Genomic DNA, 19,759 nt, shown 5'->3' on the forward strand with positions numbered 1-19,759 from the left:
TCTAAAAAGAGCATAAGACCTTCAGCACATGTCTGGGCCACACTACTCCGCAAAGATATTATTTCTTTTTTACTGTGTATAGTGTATTGTGCAGTTACCACTGCTCTATCTTTAGGAGCCAGGCCAACGCTTAGCCATATATGTATATATTTGTAATTCAGGTATTGCGCGTGCTCTAATAGAGAAGTGCATGTCTTCCAGTGCTCTGTGAGGTTATCCATTAAGGAGTTGCGCCTCTACTATTGATTGTTTTTATTTCCTCCATCTTAGAAGACTGTTTAAGTGCTGAGGTCATGGCGACCACAATCCTATTAGACTATTATTGAAAATTGCTCCTAAGCTTGTAAACAATAAGGAGTGTGGCGCTATGAACTTGTTACCCTCCACAGATAATTTGAGATTAGTTTTATGAGGTATTGACAATAACAAGTTATTTGTCAATATTAACTGCTTACTCGCCACTTGTCGACACTTGACATTTAAAGACCATAACCCGGATGTAATCAGTGCTTTTACCCAACTGTGTGAGGGTACTAAACAGTTGTTGTCAAGGCCTACTACGAAACCTCGAACGGGATCAAGATTGTTTGATAGAGACTACTCATTAGCTAACAGAAAGCTCCGCAAGGCACTGTCAATAACCCCTAGGGACCGGGCTCTTGTTAAATCTCTGAGACACCATTACAAGACAGTAATTACACGAAGGAAAGATGAAATCCCAAAGAATCATTGGGATAGCTTAGCGTGTAGTGCATCTTTAAAAAACGAAAATGGCTTTTGGGCGGCAGTTAAAAAGCTTATGACATTGGGACATCCCCTGACCGCTATTAGTTGCAATATATCTAGCGAATTATGGGTGGCTCATTTTTCCAAAATCTACTCGGTCCCAATTGGACAGGAGGATTCATATGAATATCATGCGCCTACCCCAATTGATATAACTTTGCTAGAAGTGGAGGATGCAACCCAACAAAGTTTGGGTAACAAAGCCTGGGCCCTGATGGGTTGCCCATCGATCTTATTAAAAACTAACCAGATTTTTGGGTACCTCTTTTATTGAATGTTTTTAATAATTTAACTTGTGCTACAATTCCGAGTATGTGGTCCATGAGTATCATTGTACCCATTTTTAAAAAAGGGCGATCGTTCTAACCCCAGCTGTTACAGACCTATCTCCCTCATCGATAACCCCCTGAAAATCCTGGGTAGGATTCTCTATAACAAAAAGTCATGGGCTGAGGGAGATAAGATTTTAAGGCCGTGTCAACTGTGGTTTAGAAGTAAAGTAGGCACAGTGGAACAGTGCCTAAACCTAAATTTGATTATTGGCAAGTACACTGTTGCAAAAAAATCCCTTATATATTTCGCCTTTATGGACCTTACTTCTGCGTTCGACCTCCTCAACAGGTCACGATTATAGTCCATTCTTTTAAAACAAGGCGTGGAAGAAGCCCTAGTCCACTTTTTTTGTGTATTTGCACAGAGATCTGCATTCCCGGGTGAGGATCAGCCAGGACGGGAAAGTATCAAGTGACATCAAAATTGATAGAGGTGTTAGACAGGGGTGCGTTCTAGCACCCCTTCTTTTTATTCTATATATTAATGACCTACATGACTCACTAGTAAAACTCCCCCACGATGTACACAGAATAAACAGCAAAACACTCCCCGCCTTATTGTATGCTGATGACGCGGTTTTAATGGCATGCACCCCAATTGCCCAAGCATTTTAGTACGAGGTTTTGTAGATTTTATGGCTCTTTTAGACTGAAGGACTAATTTTAAAAATAGTTTTTAATGGTTTGCGGTCTGAAAAAGCGCCCTATTAATAAAATCACTATCAATTCGGATAGTTTACAAAGCACTTGCACTTTTTCTTATCTTGGGTTAGTTTACGCTACTATTGGCTCCTGGTCTGACCACATGGCACACATCAGAAGTAAGTTGTCACGAAGTAGTAACACAATTTTGGGTCTACCCCACCCAAAAGGTCTGAAGTAGTTTTAGCCCTTAAGAATTTTTTAAACAACAGTGTGCCCCCACTGCAACCTATTGAGCAGAAATGTGGGGCTTTACCAAATGTAGTAGCATTAAAAGTGAAGAAAACTGACTATGCTGGAAACTTTTGGGAACCCCGATTTCCTCCTCTGTATATGTGTGCCACAAAGAACTGAAACTCCCCTATATTGAATATTATATTAGGGTGCGTCCAGCACTGTTCTGGGTTGCAATTCGTAAGAACAGCGCGGCAACCCTCACCGGAGACATAATCATTGATTGCCTTAGATGTGAGAGGGGTGGGGACATACCATGGCTTGCTGCTGTAAAAAAGAGCCTTTAGAGCGTGAACCACCTGCGCATCTTTTCAAACCCAATCCAATCTGAGTTAATTAGTTAAAAGGTGATACAAGAGGCACTGTATAAAAAGTATAGTGATGAAAGGCATCAGAGAGAGATCAAGAAAACCTCAGTTGAAAGGTATATGCCCATAGAGGATTGTTCTCACTTGCTTCCCAGATACCTTTTAATACTCATAGGACACTAGGAAAGAGGCCTGCTATTTCGCTTAAGGGGCAGGCACTATGAAATATTTATTATGTTTCCCTCTGGGCTGCATTGCTGATCTTGATGCCCTGCCCTGCCCATGCAACGCATATAGTAATCAAACAATGCTGCATTTTTTATTCTTTTGCAGTTTTTATTCTAAATTTACAAAAGGCTTTTTGATACCTTTTTTTTACAAAAACGCGTCATTTTTAACTTCAGGGCAGCCTGCACGGAAGTGTTTAAACTAGAGGAAGATGAATTAATTTTCCGCGTTGGTTCATTCCTGAAGTCAGCTGTACGGTCACGCAAAACTATGGGTACTCAATGAAGGTCGTTAGAACTGCATATCATCATTGTAATGTTGTTAAACACACCCTATCGATTTTGAATATATGACACATCCCATAAATTGTGGTCCATTTTAGTAATTGTTATAAACGAACTGTACCTCTTTGCCTCAATATTTCTTTATGTATGGATTGTCTTTCCTCTTTTTATTGTGCTTTTATGGATATTCTATATTCGAATAAAGATATTTTGAATTGAATTGAGGAGCTCTGTTGCACTACCTTCATCTCAGGGTCCTTCAGAAGGTGATTGCTGCTCTCAAGGGACTTACTTACATCCCTTGTACCGTCTTGACATGCTCCCCTCATCACTACCTTGAATGCAAATTTGTTGCAGCATTTTGCAGCATAATCCTTACTGTCTGGTCCTGCAATATTACAGGCTTTTGCTTCCATGACTGTATGCAAATGAGATACTCTAAACAGTTGTGAATAGTATGGGACAATGATCAAACAGTCATACCTAATGTTACGTGAGCTCCCAGTCAAGTGCATAGTGGTGAACATATAGTCTGCTTTGGTATTAAGCTATTCAACTGCCTTTTAATGGGAATATTCTCTAGTATCTGGTGTACGTCCCTGCAGGCGTCACCCAGTTCCATCTGTCCACCCAGTCTCTAAAGTCTCAGGCTGATTTGGCCACATAAGTTCCCATGAGTGAAGGGAAAAACTTATCCTGTTCCATGTCAAGTACACAGTTGGTGATCTCCACAGATCAGATAGACTCTAAATCTAGTGTCACCATCATATTGGACAACCTCATTATATGTATTGTATTTGAAAAGTAAACACAGAGCATGCATGAGTGGATTTGCCTTTGACACCACCTGAGAGAAGGACATACCTGCTGTAGCAGTTCATTAGTGCATTGGAAAATGGGACTCCTGACCTCACCCATGGAAGAGTTCTCCTGGCACTAGATGAGAACTGCATGGCAAATACCTGTCCTCTCCATTTTTGAAACTGTTGTGGCTCCCCCTCACCCTCGTGGATGTGGAATCACTGCACTAAGGAATGTATACTGGTTACATTTTGAGATTGCCACCATCTTCGTTACAGGGATCATAAATTACAGGTATTCACCCAAGAGGGTCAAGTTAAGGGTTGAAATATCACCTGCTACTCAAGGTGCTGCAGATACATCTCTGGGGTTTTGTCACAACCCTAACACACATATCAGGCCCACAGAACCCCAAACAGCAGGACATTCAATACCATGAGGACCAACTCTCCTCACCACATACTCTCCAAGGGCAAAAGTACAAAGAGCTATCGCAACATACCCAGCAAAAGGCCAAGAAAAGGTAATCATACAACTATAAAAAAATAAAGTTAGAAAAAAGTATGAAGTTCCTTGAAATGATTACCAGAGCAAGGTTGAAAGCAGCAATATCAAAAGATATGAAGGTCAAACAATGTTTAGTGCTGTACAGGGGACCAGTGCCCCATCTGTCCAGGCTTCATGAAAAAAGGTTGCATTGCCCAGTGAATATTAAACCTTGACAGGCCAGTATCCCAAACTACAGGAGTCTGTCCACTGTCATCGGGGTGACACGGGAAGCAAGTTAGTTGTTGAGTTCTCTACGGCAGAGTCAAAGCTTCAGAAGTTTGCCTCAGCAGCCACAGACTAATCAGACAGATATGGCTTTGCTTCATCCAGTTGTGTAACTACTGCTGCTTTGCCTTCCACCATTTACACATGGGTTGGTCTGCCCCCACCCCTCCCATTAAAAAAACCCCAAACCATCTCCTCTTGGCCTGCATCTGTTCTACTGAGATCGTGGCTAAGATGCATCCCTCTCTCAGGGAGCACCTGTGTCCATAACAAGGTGAATTTTCCCACCCATCTTGACTGTCATCTTTGCAAGGAAGAGCAAAATATTCTTAATGTGAAGTTCCCGAAGGTGGTACGTTATTTTCTTACTCACCCTCCCTGGAGAAGGCTGGGGATATCATTACAGTAGCAGTTGTGTAGGCAGTGGGCCCAGATTTCTTGCCCCTTGAAGGATTAGGTCTCTATAGTGCAGGCAATCGCAGGCCTCTGTCAACATCACGGTGGCAGCGAGACTGGCGCTCCGAGCTTGCTCAGTTGTAAAGAAGCTCTTGAGTCTTTGAGGCCATTACCTAGGTGAGACATTTTTAAGCAAGAATCTCATATTAGGTCCTGCTGCACATTCTGCTGCTTAAATAAACATAAATTGTTGCCTGACCTATTTTTAGTATCCTCAGCCCTGTTCTCCAGGTAGTGGATATGCTCAGTCCGGTCAGCTGCAACATTTCATGCCTCAGTGTTGGATTATTCCCTCTCATGTCCTTCACTTTCTTGCAGTTTTGTGTTGGTCTGAATGCAGCAAGTTACCATGGACTACCATTTTATTTTTTGACTCCATCACAGTCCTAATGTCCTGAATGGCTCGCAATGTATGGTTGAATTTGCTATCTTTTACAGCAGTCTGTGGACCTGGCACCATCGTTTTTCCATCTTGCAGCACAATTCTTGGTGCAGTACAACACAGTTGCTGGCACTAAGACATGGGTCCTGTTCATCCTTCGGTTGTCTGTACTCTTCTGCGAAGTCCAAGAAGAGTTTGTGCCACAGGTTATTCTTTTGCCATTAGGTGATTGCAGGCTAAAAGGGGTTGCAATTGCAGGGCCCTGGGTTTGCTGAGGTTTTCAGAGCAGTGACAGAAAATCTTGGATATCTTATGCTACATTCCCCAGACTGTAAGGCTCACCTGTGTACCTACACATTAGACCCTATTGCCCAGGGGCTTGCAGAAGGCAGCACTTAGCAGCAGAGAAAGGTGCACCAACAAGTACAGTCAAGTACAATAGTTTAACAGGCACGGTGCAGACTTCTTTCTTCTTCCATTACACTGTCCAGGCTCACAGAACCTATCTCCAGAGGTTCTCTGCCAAAGCGCTCCCCATTCCTTACAGGGCAGTTATGGATGGGTTGGTGACTTAGGATGGCCTCCAGTAGGCTCACCAACTTCTCTGTACGGTAGGCCTAATGCCCAGGCATGTGTACTTCAAATCGCTGCCCAGAGGCCTGGCAATCCAAGCACAAGCTGCACCAACCGGGGGATCCAGCTATCTCTGCCCACCTAAGCTGTCTGGTCCACACAGCCGCCCAAGACCAGGCTCTTTAGAGGAATTGGGCGTGCACAGCAACTGAGGGACTTGTGCCATAACACTCTTGGTGAGTTCAGGGGTTTCCTCCCTGCTGTATATTCTAGATACCTTGGTCTCGACCTGCAGGATGTGATCGCTAGAGGAAGGCGAAGTCGGAAACTGCTATGCCACACGTCCTTTATCAATGATAGTTTGCTCCACCCTTTATCATCCCAGCTTAAATTAGACCTAACGAAAGCTCTTTCATTTTGAACAGCAGCAAATTCCCTGAATTCTCAAAAGTAAGAACTTCATCTGGTACTGTGGAGATAGAAGGGCAAAGTGTGGAGGGTGGTGTCCGTAGGCAATTAACTGAAAAGTTCTCTTTGGAGGGATTAAGAATTGGCTCTGATAGTGATTATATAAAGTCTTTTGCTGAGGATGTGAGCCAACGTCAACATATTCTTAGATAGATTAACAATAGGAATACCCATATCATTAGGGTTTAAGTTATATGAGGGGCACAATGATAGCCCTTCAGTCTTGTCTGATGATCTCCTAGCTGAAAGTTCCTAGCTGAAATTCTTGCTTCTATTGACCCTTCCCTGTCCTGCCATGGCTTAAAGAAGGTTGATTGTATTCGGGGAAGGGTGTGCCTCTCAATTCTGTACAGCTTCCTTCTAGACGATCTGAGTTACTCAAATCTGCAGAATAGTCGGAGAATGTTCCAACTCTGATTTTTGTATTTGCCTCCGCTGTTTGTGTGTCCGCCACTGGGATATATACCCGCAGTTGTTTAGCTCAAAGTGGTTTAACTCTTAAGATTAATTTTCCTGACTTTTCCTAAACGAGCTTTCGCTTTTAGAAGTGCATTAGTTTCCAGAATGGCGATTTATAATTCTGGTATTCTTGCCAGTTCCTTTTTATTCTGATGTATGGCTGTATCAAATCAAAGTCAAGGCAAAAATGTGGAGCTACCCCACACAAAAGATACTAATTTTTAAAATCCAGGCTAATGAATGTCAATTAAGAAATTTTTGTGTTTTGGTGTATTGATCATATATTGTTAGAAACGGGATCTCTGGCTGGCCAAGGCTTGCGCCAGAGTCAGTCAGAGACCACCACTTCCACGTCAGGGCAAGGGAGTCACACACCAAGATAACCCCTGCTCACCCTCTAACGTGACGCCAGCAGCCAGGCTAAACTTGGAGGCTATGTAGGTTAAGTGTTTGCGTGCGCACCCAGTAACAACACCCGAGGCCCACCACAAAGGAAACTCCACACAAGGTTATATAAAAATAGCCTTTGTATTATATCAAAACACATTAGATAAGAACACACATTTTACAATGTGCCAACAGGCACGGGCAAAATTTACAGGGGATATATACAAGACAGGGCCACATGGACCACTGTCAGGAATCATCACTTTTTAGGAATAGTAATTAGCACATAGAACACTTAGAACAAGTTAGCACACAACCAGTAATTACTGGTAACGGGTAAGTACGTCCTACGCAACCCTAACCACCGTAGGAAAATATTGCACAGGGAACCAAGACCTCACTCTCAACACCTGTACTAGGAGAAAAACAACCACCTAAGTATCACCGAAAATTTAGGGGTATAAGCATAAGAACATTACACATGATGCATTGACATTCAGCGGTGTAGGGAAAGAAAACACATGATGCATCCAAACACATTCAGAGGTGTAAGGAAGGAAACACATGATGCAGAACCTACATTCAGCGGTGTATGCAAGGTAAAACACATGATGTATCAAAACACATTCAGAGGTTTAAGCACAAGTAATTGCGCCAAAACGCACATGAGCCACAACCTGTGGCAGTCCCTAGGTCCTCTGGCCTTGCTGGGGCTAGAACGCACTGTGTCCCAATGTCAGGGGCCTAAACGTGGCAGCTGCCCACAAAGTGCTGGGCAGCTGAATCATCATGGGGCAACGTTGGAGCCTCGTCGGCTCAAGAACCACAGGAGGGCACTCCAGAGCCTCTCTGGGGCTCTAAAACAAATATGGGCTGGGAGCCTCGCAGGGCTCAACAAAGGAAATGCCCCCTTGAGCCTCTCTGGGCTCTCAAAACAAATGTGGCGCCTTCTTGAGCCTCTCTGGGCTCTCAGAAAGAATACTGGGGCCCTAGAACCACCTGTGAGCCTCGCAGGCTCTACCCTCCAGTACAACTGTGCCCCTGAGCCTTTCTCAGGGCTCTGCAAACAAATATGGCACTTAAGAGCCTCTCTGGGCTCGTAAAACGAACTGGCACCCTGGGCCTCTCGGGCTCGCAAAACAAATATGGGCTGTGAGGAGCCTCGGGGCTCTGAACGACAATGGGGCGGCGTTGGAGTCCTTCGTCTGGGGACTCGGCAACACAGAATAGCGCCTCGAGCCTCGCAGGCTCGTTAATACAAATGCCCCAAGTAACGTAAGAGCCCTGCTCGGGGCTCGACACAAAGATATGCCCCCTGAGCCTCATGGCTCTAACAAAGAAATGCCGTACACGTTGGAGCGGCCCTCTGCCAACTTGGGCCGCTCGAAGAACCCAGAGAACCTGCCCCCGCACTCACCGGGACTTCACTGGTGCGGGTGGGCACCGGCTTCTGCAAATAAAGCGCTCTTAAGCGCTAGAACCGAAATAAGCGCTCCCAAGCGCTAGGGCACAAACTACAGCGCTTCCAGGTGCTAGGGGCAAGAACAAAGCTCCATCAAGCATCCAGGGGCTGGGCAGGGCCCAGGGAGGCAAGCCTTCCCCTGGGCCCAAGCAGCAGCACGCCCCTGGTTGATTCAAGCTGGTAGAAACAAGAACATTTTAGAAGAGTTCACAGCCTCCTTTTATACACTGAAAACCTTTGTCTAAAGGTGCAGGGTGGGGGAGAAACCAGTCGCAGCTGGTTTTGGGAGTACTTTGTTTTCCCCAGCCACCCCTCCCATTCACTAGGCAGGACAGCGTCATCAGTCGCACCACAGGGGGCGGAGCCAGCATTGTGTGGGGAAAACCCAGCCCCATTCAGGACCCAAGTGCACTCCTCCCCTCACATCAGCATGCTAATCTCAACACTCACCACTGGGCAGACCCATCCAGACATCCTGGAGCCAGGCTCCAGCCAATCATGTGTCAGCACACTCACTACACACGCACACTCATGTCTAGAAGGGGCACTTCCCCACTAGACACATACATGCCGCATACATCATCGCGCAGCATTCAATCTCACGAGTTCGCACATACCAAACTCAACCCTGCACTCCCCACACATCAGGAACTACCATGGTCACACATATTCCCCATGCATTCCCATAGGAGGGCAGGTCACTCCCCACACATACACAGAGAGCTCACGCACTTTACAATGTACCACAGTGAAACAGTGCGCAGAGGCCTAAAATCACCAACACCAGGTTACAGAAACAGGCTAGGCAAAAGCAAAAAGTTTCGGGGTGAAACCTGCCAAAAGGGCCAGGTCCAACATATATGCATGACTGGATGTGGGTATAATGCTTTGAAGGAGAATATTTGTTATCATGGGCATAGAGGTGATAATTGGAAACTAAGGAAGACCATGTCACTGAGAGTGGTGGTCTATAATGAGAAAAGAACAGGGCTATACACTGAACTTTGAGGGACACCCACCGGACGTAAGTGCTAATGCCATTGAGTCCCATGCCATTGCAGGAGTGGCTTTGGAGGTAGAAGGTGATCTGGTGGTGTGCTAGGACAATGATGTCTACTTTGGAGAGGAGGGTAGTGTTGGGTGATCCAAGGGTGTGGGAGACAGTTTGTCATGTAGGTTAGAAGCGGGTCTCATGGTCTTTTCAAATGTGGCTGTTAATGTTGCCTCTATTTCTGGCCTGTTATAATGTTCCCAATTCCAACTATGTAGGAAAGTACGCCCTTTTTTTGACATGGTCACCCCCACTTTTTCCCTGTTCATTGATGCGATTTTGACTGAAAGTGCACTGGGTTCCTGCTAACCAGGCACCCTTGGCAGAGCTCTTTCTAAAAACAGTGCAGTTGTTTATCCAATTAGCAAACCCTTTAGCACCCTTTCTAAGTCCCAGGTCAATGATGCCTTGGTTCCTGGGACTGAGATACCTAAGAGGGTCCCTAGGGGCTGCAGCATTAATTTTGCCCCCTAAGGAACTCGTCACCAAACACAAGCAAAGGCTGCCATAGCAGGCTGTGTGTCTTGGTGCAGACAAAAGTGAAAACACGACAGGCCACACATCCCTGTGTGCCATGTCCGCACCACTGCAGGTTATATTTGTAAGGCACTCTTACAGCAGACGTAATGCCCCTATGGAAAAGTGCTGCATATTAAATGTGAGGTTATACCTGCATGAGCAGATATGCCCCTGTGCTGGTCAGTCCGATCAGTGCCAGTACAGGTGACGTGGGAAACCATTTTAAAACATGTGTTGGACACTGGTGAAAATGTGTTTCCCAGCTACATGATGGCTTCACTGAAGATAGGGATGTTTGGTATCAAACCTCTCGTATTGATAAACCCACACAAATTCCAGTGTTGGATTTACCAATACATGCACTCTGAGTGCACCTTAGAAGTGCGCCTGAAAACCTACCAGCCTCTGGTGTGCTCCCTGACTCATTCTTGCCAGCCTGTTACCCGAGACACTGTTCTGACCTTCTAGGGTGAGATTATTTTGCTCTCAGAAGACCCAGAACAAATGTCTGGCTGGGAAGACTTGCTAATTAGCCCTCATAGGACGGCCATTTTCAAAGAGCTGCTGCCTTTGAAATGTGAATCTGGCTTGACGGGAGACGAAGCCAACCCCCCACCCCCCCATGTCCTTTTGACACCTAGACAGGCAGGAAAATTAACTAGTCAGGTAGGCTTGCCACCCGGCAGATGGTCTAAACTGAGGTGGACACATTTTTGTGTTGGCACACTTCCTGGGACAGGGTTGTGCCTACTTCCCACAGAGAGCTTGGTGACCCCAAGGCCCGGTAGGCAATTGGCTACTACCCTACACTCACCTTAAACGCCTAAATTCTGTATTTAGGGGAGCCCCTGGCTCTAGAAGAGCAGATCCCGATGACCTGCAAAGGAGAAAACCGAAGAGTAGCAAAGATCAACTGTCTTGGCCCCAGCCCTGCCAGCCTGTCTACTATTCCCCATCTAAACTGCTCCAAAGACATCTCGTCCTGCAGCTGTCGTGTCTCCAAAACCTGGGAGGACTGCTTTCCTTCAATAAAGAACCAAGACCTCCTGTGGAACAATGGAACTGTTCCCTGCAGAAAGTCCAAAGAATGGTCTCTGGAACCGCCAAAACCTGATGCCTGAAGCCACCACTGCACCCATCGCATCAAGCCAGAATTGTAGTGGGCCAATGGGCCCATCGAGGTCCCCCATCATTCCAAAGCCCTACTCCATCGTGGTTTCACCCCTTGTGGACATTATAACGATGCCTGCATCCTCAGCACGCAGGACCCTCTACCAGGACTGCTCCCAGTAAGAAAACCTAAAGACACCTCTCACCTGTCACCCCTGGGCCGTGGAAAAGTGGACCAAAGGTGTCCCTACATCTCAGAGCATTACGAGTCTTGAGCCCCTCTGTTGGCTCAGTCTGACTGGTTCCCTAGTCAAAGCCTGCAGCCTCATTTCACAGCATCCATTCTCCATAGAATAACATTGGGCACCCAACGCTGCTTTGCACCTCTGCACCGGGCCGCCTAGTGCCACTGGTGGTGTTCTTCTGGTGCTGCCTTGGACCTTGCCTACCACTTACCTTAACTCCTGGAGAAGGGTCCCATAAGTTGCTGTACTGTACATGAATGCAGTATTAACTTTTCCTCCCATGGTATAACATTACAGCTTCCAGAAACTGTCGACTTTTTTAATAAAAAGGAATTTCTATTTAAAAACGTACTTACCCGATTGATTTTCTTCTTCTTGACTCTTGTCTCATTTATTGACCATTGCGTGTATTTTCAGATGTTGTGCACTCCTCTGTGATAAGTCTAAGGCTGCTCTACCACACTATCCCTTATTTGTGATGGACACTGTGCTCATTTGATACTGCAGGACTTTTTTGGTTGGATTCTGGCCCACCTCCTGGGAGGTATTGCTTGGGTATCTATTCTAAGATGAATAATCTGCATAATGGCTTTATCAGATGAACAAGTTACTTAACTTTGGTAAAAACCTATCTGGTAGAGAGACTATCTAGCAGCAGATTCCTTACTGATCCTCGCATCCTCCCGCTCTGCCAAATGGTTCAGTATGGTCAACCTTCTGTGGGCCTTAGCAATCCGCACCAGTATGTCATCATTCTTCGTGTCTCTGCTCTTCTGAAGTGTAAAGTTGTGAAAAGACAGACGTCCTTATGCTAGGATGGCACCTATATAGGTCACTTCTAGCATGGCTGGTAATTAGCCAAGCGACGCCACATGCCGGGGTACTGCTTGAAAATTTCTGGATCCAGTCTGACACCTGTGGATCATTATAAGGTCAGGATTCCTTGGCTAGACACCGTCCCTACCAGATAAGGTGTTACCAAAAGTATGCAAAGTGTTCTTTAACTCATCACTTGCTCTGGCACTTTTCAGTCTTGGTGCTTGCAATTTGGTCCTGCTTCGGTACCCTGGCTTGGATCACCACATACCTGCAAAGTCAATAACTCTGGAAGTTCCGTGTCCAGTTCACATGAGTGATGCTTCATGAATGAGAATGAAATTATAAACAAATCCTCTTGGTAATGACCAACCTAATAAAATATATATAGTTTTTCTATAATATGCAAGTTATGCTCAATCATAATATGTTTTGTTTATTTTTTTCTCTATAGACTATTTTGTGGTTTCTGTTTGCAATTTCATGGAAGCTGTAATATGTAATAACCTTGGGGGGCAGGGGGTGGGTGTTATTAGAACATTGGAATGTTGGAAGCTCCATTGAAAACAATGGAGTGCTCCAGGCTTCTAATGGCCGGTAAAAGCTCGAAGCTCCAACATTGCAATGTTTGTTCAGAGCTATTGCTGTGAACAAATGCCTCACATAGCTTGGGCTCAGTGAGGCCTTTGTTTTAAAAATTAGAACATTCAGCCCTCTTAGGCGAAATGTTCTAATAGCCTTAAAGCCTTCCCTAGCGGGCTCTACTGGCCATTAAAGACCCACTCCCTTGTTACAGGCTCAGACCTTTAACACTGGAGCACGCCTTTAATGGCTGGTAGAGACCGCTACGGCGGGCTCTAAGGCTATATTGGTGGTGTTTCATGGATACCCAGTGAATATTGAAAGTAGATGTATATGTTCACAAGCCAGATTATTGTGTCTCACTACATCTTCCTGATTGTTTTTTTACTGCCTTTTTAAAGTTTTATCAAGTGTTATTCAAGATATATAGTTAATAATTCCCTGTGGTACTGTTTTTGCCCAATCTGGTTTGAATGAGTTATAAATATGAAAGTTGAATATTATTTTGTTACTAGGTTGATCATTACCAAGGGTCCATTTCTGGGATTTCTTTTAAATAACCATGTCCTCTTGGAGGGCTACTCTGGTTTATTATCACCATGAAATAGAATGCACATCATGATGCTTGACGCCATAAGGATTACCCAAGCATTGAGACAGCTCAAATGCCAGCTTGCACTCTTTACCACCAGAGCCTTTGGCCCTTAATTTTTATACTGTCACATGTTCTTGTTCTTATTTTATCTCTGGTGGAAGAGACAGTTTGCTCCTTTGTTTTTGTCAGAACAGATGAACTTTCCGTAGCAGTGTATTTCGCAAGTACGATACATTTTCATATCCATCTCTTGACTCTGTTCTAGGTAGTTATATAGGAATTATCATATATTTTGACTCTTTGCCACTAGCAGAGTGTTTTCAAAGATTTCAAAAATAATTTCAAAGTGCACTGAAAAATAATGACAACTTTTTTCACTTTCCCAAGGTTCCAAAGCTTGTTTTCTTCATGTGTAGAAGTGATACGTCACTGTGTACTGGGATAGTGCCTAACATTATCAAAGATTAATTTACTGAAAGAGTGCAGATATTAATCCGGGCTAGGAAACAGAAATGTCAATAGTAGAGGAGGTAGGACATGAATTAAGATCATGTATAAAAGTGTGTGAGATGTTAAGAGGGTCACTGAACACGTAGCAATTTATCGGCTCACCTTAAACCAAACTCATTGCAAGGTATTGTTGTTGCTTGGATCTTTACAGAACGAAAATGAATAAATAAGTATTGCATAGACAGCAGAAGGTTAACCAGTATGCCCTCTGGGACACTTTTACCCAGACCAGTGCTCTCGCCAGCCAAATGGTACCCTCCAACAAACCGTGCTTGGATACGGTGGACATATGCCTTTTCTGCACACAGTTGCCCACTGATTCTGAACTCTCTGAAATATGTACACACTTTGGCAATACAAGTGGGGTGGGAGGGGAGGGCAGAGGATTGGTAAAAGGAAAATAAATGGCAATGAAGGCTTTAAGTAGATAACCGCTGGCACGACTGCCACCAGTTTGGTCCATGGACAAAGAGAATTAAATATATTCCTTTCACTTGTAGTAATATTTGGATTTTTTTCACTGCTTTCTCACAGGATTCCTTTTGGGCCTCATCTGATTCCTGCACATGTGTGTGAAGATTTGGAAGTAGCCAAATCTTGTGAATGTGGGAAATCCTGCCTACGATGCTATATCCAGACGACGGTTACTATGAATCTCCACCTCGTATCTCACACAGTGGTCCTTGTGGATAACATGGGAGGCACAGAAGCACCTATTCTCTGCTACTTTTGCTCGCTTACCTGTTATTCACAGTTTCTTGACAAATACCTACAGAGTAACAGGTGACCTTTATGGTTTGTGTTAGTACGACATATAAGGTCTTCATGCAGTAGATGTAAACATTTAAAACTTACAGAACTAAGACTCTGCTTTTAAAGGTATTGCCCCTAGTTGAATACCAAAGGAATGTTTCCGGGAACAATTCACATTTTTTGTTACATTGTGGTGATGAGGTTGAATGATTGATTTTATCCACACTTTAGAAATGTAAATAGGTTAATGATTTGATTTGTTTTGTTGTCCAGTTTTTGGTAGGTTCTAATTTGCTCACTGTGTTACAAAATTGACATTTCTGCCGATCTGCTTTTCGTAACCCACTGTTTATTTTAATGAGCTGCTCCACTTTGTTTTCATCGGAGGTTGCGCTTACTTTAATAGCTCCACCTCTGTTTTCTACAGTTGAAATACACTGTAGATAAGGAGGCCGTAAGACATCCATAATATTTATTATGAATATGATGAAGGTACTAGGGTCTTAATGATTAAGGTTTCCAGCACCTGTTTAAAAGTGTAATATAAAATTCATAAGTCCTGAGGGCACCACTTTCATTCATTCATAACGTTGAATTTGATTGTCTAAAACACACATTCAATATTGGCATACCTAGCAATTCTCAAGAGCATGTTGCACTTGAATTACATTTTGTGCCTGAATTTTATAAGCGTCCGTTTTCAGAGAAATATATATTCATGCTAAACTGTGGTACACAGATTCTTAACAAAATTCAATTCATGCAGATTTTTTTCCCCAAAATAAAACTATTTTTGCATTTTAATAAATATTACATAATTTGTTTGTATATATGGTATCGTTTATTTGGTAACCGTGATTTTTATTCTCTTTCAGGCATTCTTCTCATGACTTTTATTTTCCTAATTGAACACTGTTGCTCTGTTAGCACAACGTTCTGTACAACAAAGTCCAGCATGGTTGCGATCTACTAGTGTTACCGACTGCAGGCTGAGGATATGTAGGCTCAGCTAAATATACCTCGGCCTCAGAAGACTAGTTCTCTACTACTGTTCTAAGTGCTTAAATCAAAGAGCGTTTAACGAGTGTGCTTCAGTTTTCTAAAAATGAACCTGTTGTTTCTGGCCAGTTCTTTCATAAACAATGTACAAAATGGAATGTAAGTTTGGCTCTTGGCAAAACGCATGTCTGATTCCCATGTTGCCAACCAGCTATACCATGAAGCTCACTTGTCTATTTTAAGAAGACTTTTTGGAGACTAATATGCGGAGGAGCTTGTTTTGTATAAAACACAGCTTTCAGTCCAAGGATATATTTCGTAACTGGTGTATATTTCAAATGACTACTCCCATAAGCCCCCGGTCCTGCAGTCTTGTGTGGGTATACCATTCTAGATTTGTACGTATACCATAAGCATTAGATATGTACGTATACCATCTGCATTAGTGAGTTATGGTTGTTCGGAGAATGGGCACCACATTTCTAGATGGTATGACTCATCCTGTAAATATGGTGCTGTAATTGTGAGGATATTCCAGCTCTGACCTTTTTTGTGAGAAATTTGGCGTGCCCTTGCAAGCAGCATTACCACTGCATTTCACTGTTCACCACGATTTCTATTTAGCTTTATCAAATGTAGAAATGACCCTAGTTATCCACTGCATCCCAATTTCGGTTAGAACAAAGACCAGGCTTTAGTCATCTGTAATTTGCCTTAGTGTGTAGAGCCAATCTGCTTAGAAGCCACTTGGCGCACTCTAGTATTTAAGGCATTAGGAAATATCCCGCCTTTTTCGTTTCCACAAGGAGTGAGAGGAGGGGGCTGCTGAAGCAGTGTATTATTGTCTTGTGTTTGTGCTACCAAACAGTGCATGCACATAGAGGTCTGATATAGGGATCTCTTTGTCTATTAAGCTGAGCCAACATCTGGGGTCATATTAAAACAAATGTTGATAGCTAGAAAGAGAGGTGGAATTCTACCCAGTGTTCTACACCGCAAATATTAGTGTATTTAATAGTTTGGTCATGGAGTCTGTGGGCCGTTTCCTGCCCAAGCCTTTAGACGTATCAGGCTTCCATTTAACCATCCTCTGTCGCAGTCTTCGATTTATCCTAGTTACTATAAAGGTCCTAATGTTCATTGAGCCAAAGAGCCATGTTGCTTGGATATTTCATATACAACCGCATGTCACTTTGGTAGAGGAGTACAAGACCTGCACTGTCTGAAAGGGGTGTTTTAGGGCAAATACATGAATTCTTTGTAGGACTGCCAGGGGTTTGAAGGAAAATGCCAAAAATGTGCACGAGCGGCCAGTCTCATGTCCGATGCATCTTGTATTGGTATGGACATATCTTAGTTAAGGACCTGAACATGGCATTAATGTAAAATAACCGGCTTTTAAACTAATTTCTGCCCATTTTATTTCTCTTTAATCCCCTCCTTAGATACTTCCAAACAACAGAATTTTATAATTTCTTGGGGTCCAACCCCATGCAGCCAAGACATTACCTTTCAAGTTGATCAGTGCTAAACATTAAATAGTCTGTATGGAATACATAGAGCAGCTTATGATAAACAATGGTTGATCTGGAGCGGAACCCGTTCAGTAGTCTGAGCCATTTAGGTTTCTTAAGTTTTTTACTGTGTAAGGTAATCTTTGATGGTGATCTTTATGAACCACGTTTGTTGCACGCACTTATTTGACTTGACTAGTAATAAAATTATGGCATCTTGCATTCTGGCTGGTAGAGAGCCTCCTCTTTGGCCAGGGGCAGAATCTGCAACAAGGTACATACATATCTTCATAGAATGTAAATGTCCGCTTCTCCACTAGCAATTGCTTTTTTATTTCTATAGGCCAACATACTTCAATGATATGATCCAAGGTGGGCAGTCCTATCTGTTTCAGTTAATCCATAAATTAATATAATGCATATGGTTTTATTTCTCTACAGCCTTCAAAACTCTCAAGAGGCATCATTGGTGCTGCCTGAGATTGTTACACTGATTCCTTCTGTCTCCGGCCCCTATCCTAGAGAGAAATGTAGTTACTTTATTTCATGCTCTTCTTTTAATTGTAAGCTGTCACTGTGTATTATACTTGAGCTGCAGCTCTTAGTCTGTTCTTCGCCAGATCAATACGTTTATAGTTTACATCAAAATAATCTTTCATACTTTACCAATGTTTATCTGTAATAAAGCTTTGACTTCAGTCAACACCCAAGCAATGCTTGCAGAGCCCAAGAGTGTCTGATTTTAAGCACTTGTCTGGTTTATTGTTGGGATTAGCTGTGCTGGTCCTTTTTATTAGGTCTGTTCTACAGCTATGACTGTCTATGACCAGACCAGTTGTTTCCAATTCATAAAGTGGACTGTGGATCAGACCCTTGCCCATGATTGGTTGGCTTTATCTTTCTCACTTCCCTGCTTCTGAATCGCAGACTTTCCTCCCTATGAATGTTTGTCCCTCCCAAAAGCATTTTGGGCTCACATTGCTTTGACCAGAGGAGTTGTATGCTTCAACTAATGCATCAGCGACTATTTTATATTTAAAAATTATGTTCAATCATTACACATTCAACTCTTTGACATACTTTCATTTTATTCACAAGACGATACTTTTTTTCATAATGCATCAATTCTATGTTTATTGTTGAACTCTGTGATTTGTGTACCATGCAGCTTCTGCCTCGGTGGACTCACTCGAGAACTCTGACAATAAACAGAAAAACCCTGATGAAGTAACAAAGTATGATATAAGGTGTTACCTTTTGTTCCTGCATCAGGGTTATCCTTTTTGCCATTTTAGTTTTGACTTCAAACAGTAACGTGCAATACAGTAGTATTTCTGTCTCTCTGAGGGGAAGGTGGGAGTTTAACTCAATTTTCTCCAAGATGCAGCGGGGCAGAAAGCCCACTGGGATGCTAGGAATATTTTTTATAAAATATGTTTGGGTCTGGCCCATCGTGACATTGTTCCCCACGCCTAAAGCTTCAACAGTCTTTCTGCTCCCCTAGGGAGTAAAGCATTCCCATCCCTGTTTATGTTTATAGTATTTACTATTTGCATCTATACTTTTTTAACATGTCTGCTTATTTGTACAGTGCTCCAATAAGCCTATGGGTCATGTTTTCGCTATATAAAACTCCTCAAATAAATAAGTCTCTATGGCAAGCCAGAGGAAATTTTGATTCTTCTGGGTGTAGGTGTTACATACGGGCCAGCAGAGTCTATTGCTGAATTACTGCAATATTCAGGGTCAGCCGCCTACCAGGGAAACCTGCTAAACCTAGACATCTCTGAAAAGTAGACGCCCAGTCCAGGGTAGTGAGCCTAGCATGGATCCCTCATGTTGTCTTATACACCATGCTCTACAAACCTCACACTGTGTTTAAAATCACTAACTTTCCTCACAGTTCTATGACCTAAACTTCTGGAATCTCAGGAATCCACAAAACTACTTCCACCTAGCATTGCTACACCTTTCCTGATAAAAATGGTATCGCACTTGTGCAGCACGACCTAGCACCTGCGACACAACACACCCCAAAACATAACGTGTAGACATTGACAATGAGGATAGCTGTGGTATTTGTGCCAGGGCTCAGCTGCCAACAAAGGAAACCTACTGTTCGAAATTGTACCTCTAATTGGCAGAGGTATGCAACCTTTCCAAGTAAGTGACCACAATCCTAGTGAGGGCACGCTATATACACACTTTAAATTAACCTGTGCTCACCCTTTGGTGGTATGTAGGCACAAAGCAGGCAGGCTTAACTTAAGAAGCAAGGTGTAAAGTACACAGTAACACAATGAAAATACCACAAAAAGTCTCCACACAGGTTCAGAAAAAGGAGCAATAATTTTATGAATAAAACAAGAACATACGACAAAATCCAGTAAGTAGAACTGGAGTTTTGGATTTTCAAAGAATAAACTGAA

General features: G+C 43.3%; 1 protein-coding gene across 3 annotated transcripts in view; it reads left to right on the forward strand.

Moving 5' to 3' along the window:
• The window catches only part of LRR1 (leucine rich repeat protein 1), a 55,268-nt gene extending 39,625 nt beyond the window's left edge, over positions 1-15,643 (forward strand). For all 3 annotated transcript variants that reach the window (XM_078659698.1, XM_078659699.1, XM_078659697.1), the window contains exon 4: positions 14,599-15,643. In XM_078659698.1, coding sequence (XP_078515824.1) covers positions 14,599-14,851 — 253 coding nt within the window. In that variant the 3' untranslated portion in view covers positions 14,852-15,643. The remainder of the gene's footprint in view (positions 1-14,598) is intronic.
• Positions 15,644-19,759: the final 4,116 nt, after the last annotated feature.

The sequence above is a fragment of the Lissotriton helveticus genome, chromosome 9 (assembly GCF_964261635.1).
Source record: "Lissotriton helveticus chromosome 9, aLisHel1.1, whole genome shotgun sequence".
Classification (NCBI taxonomy): Eukaryota; Metazoa; Chordata; class Amphibia; order Caudata; family Salamandridae; genus Lissotriton; species Lissotriton helveticus.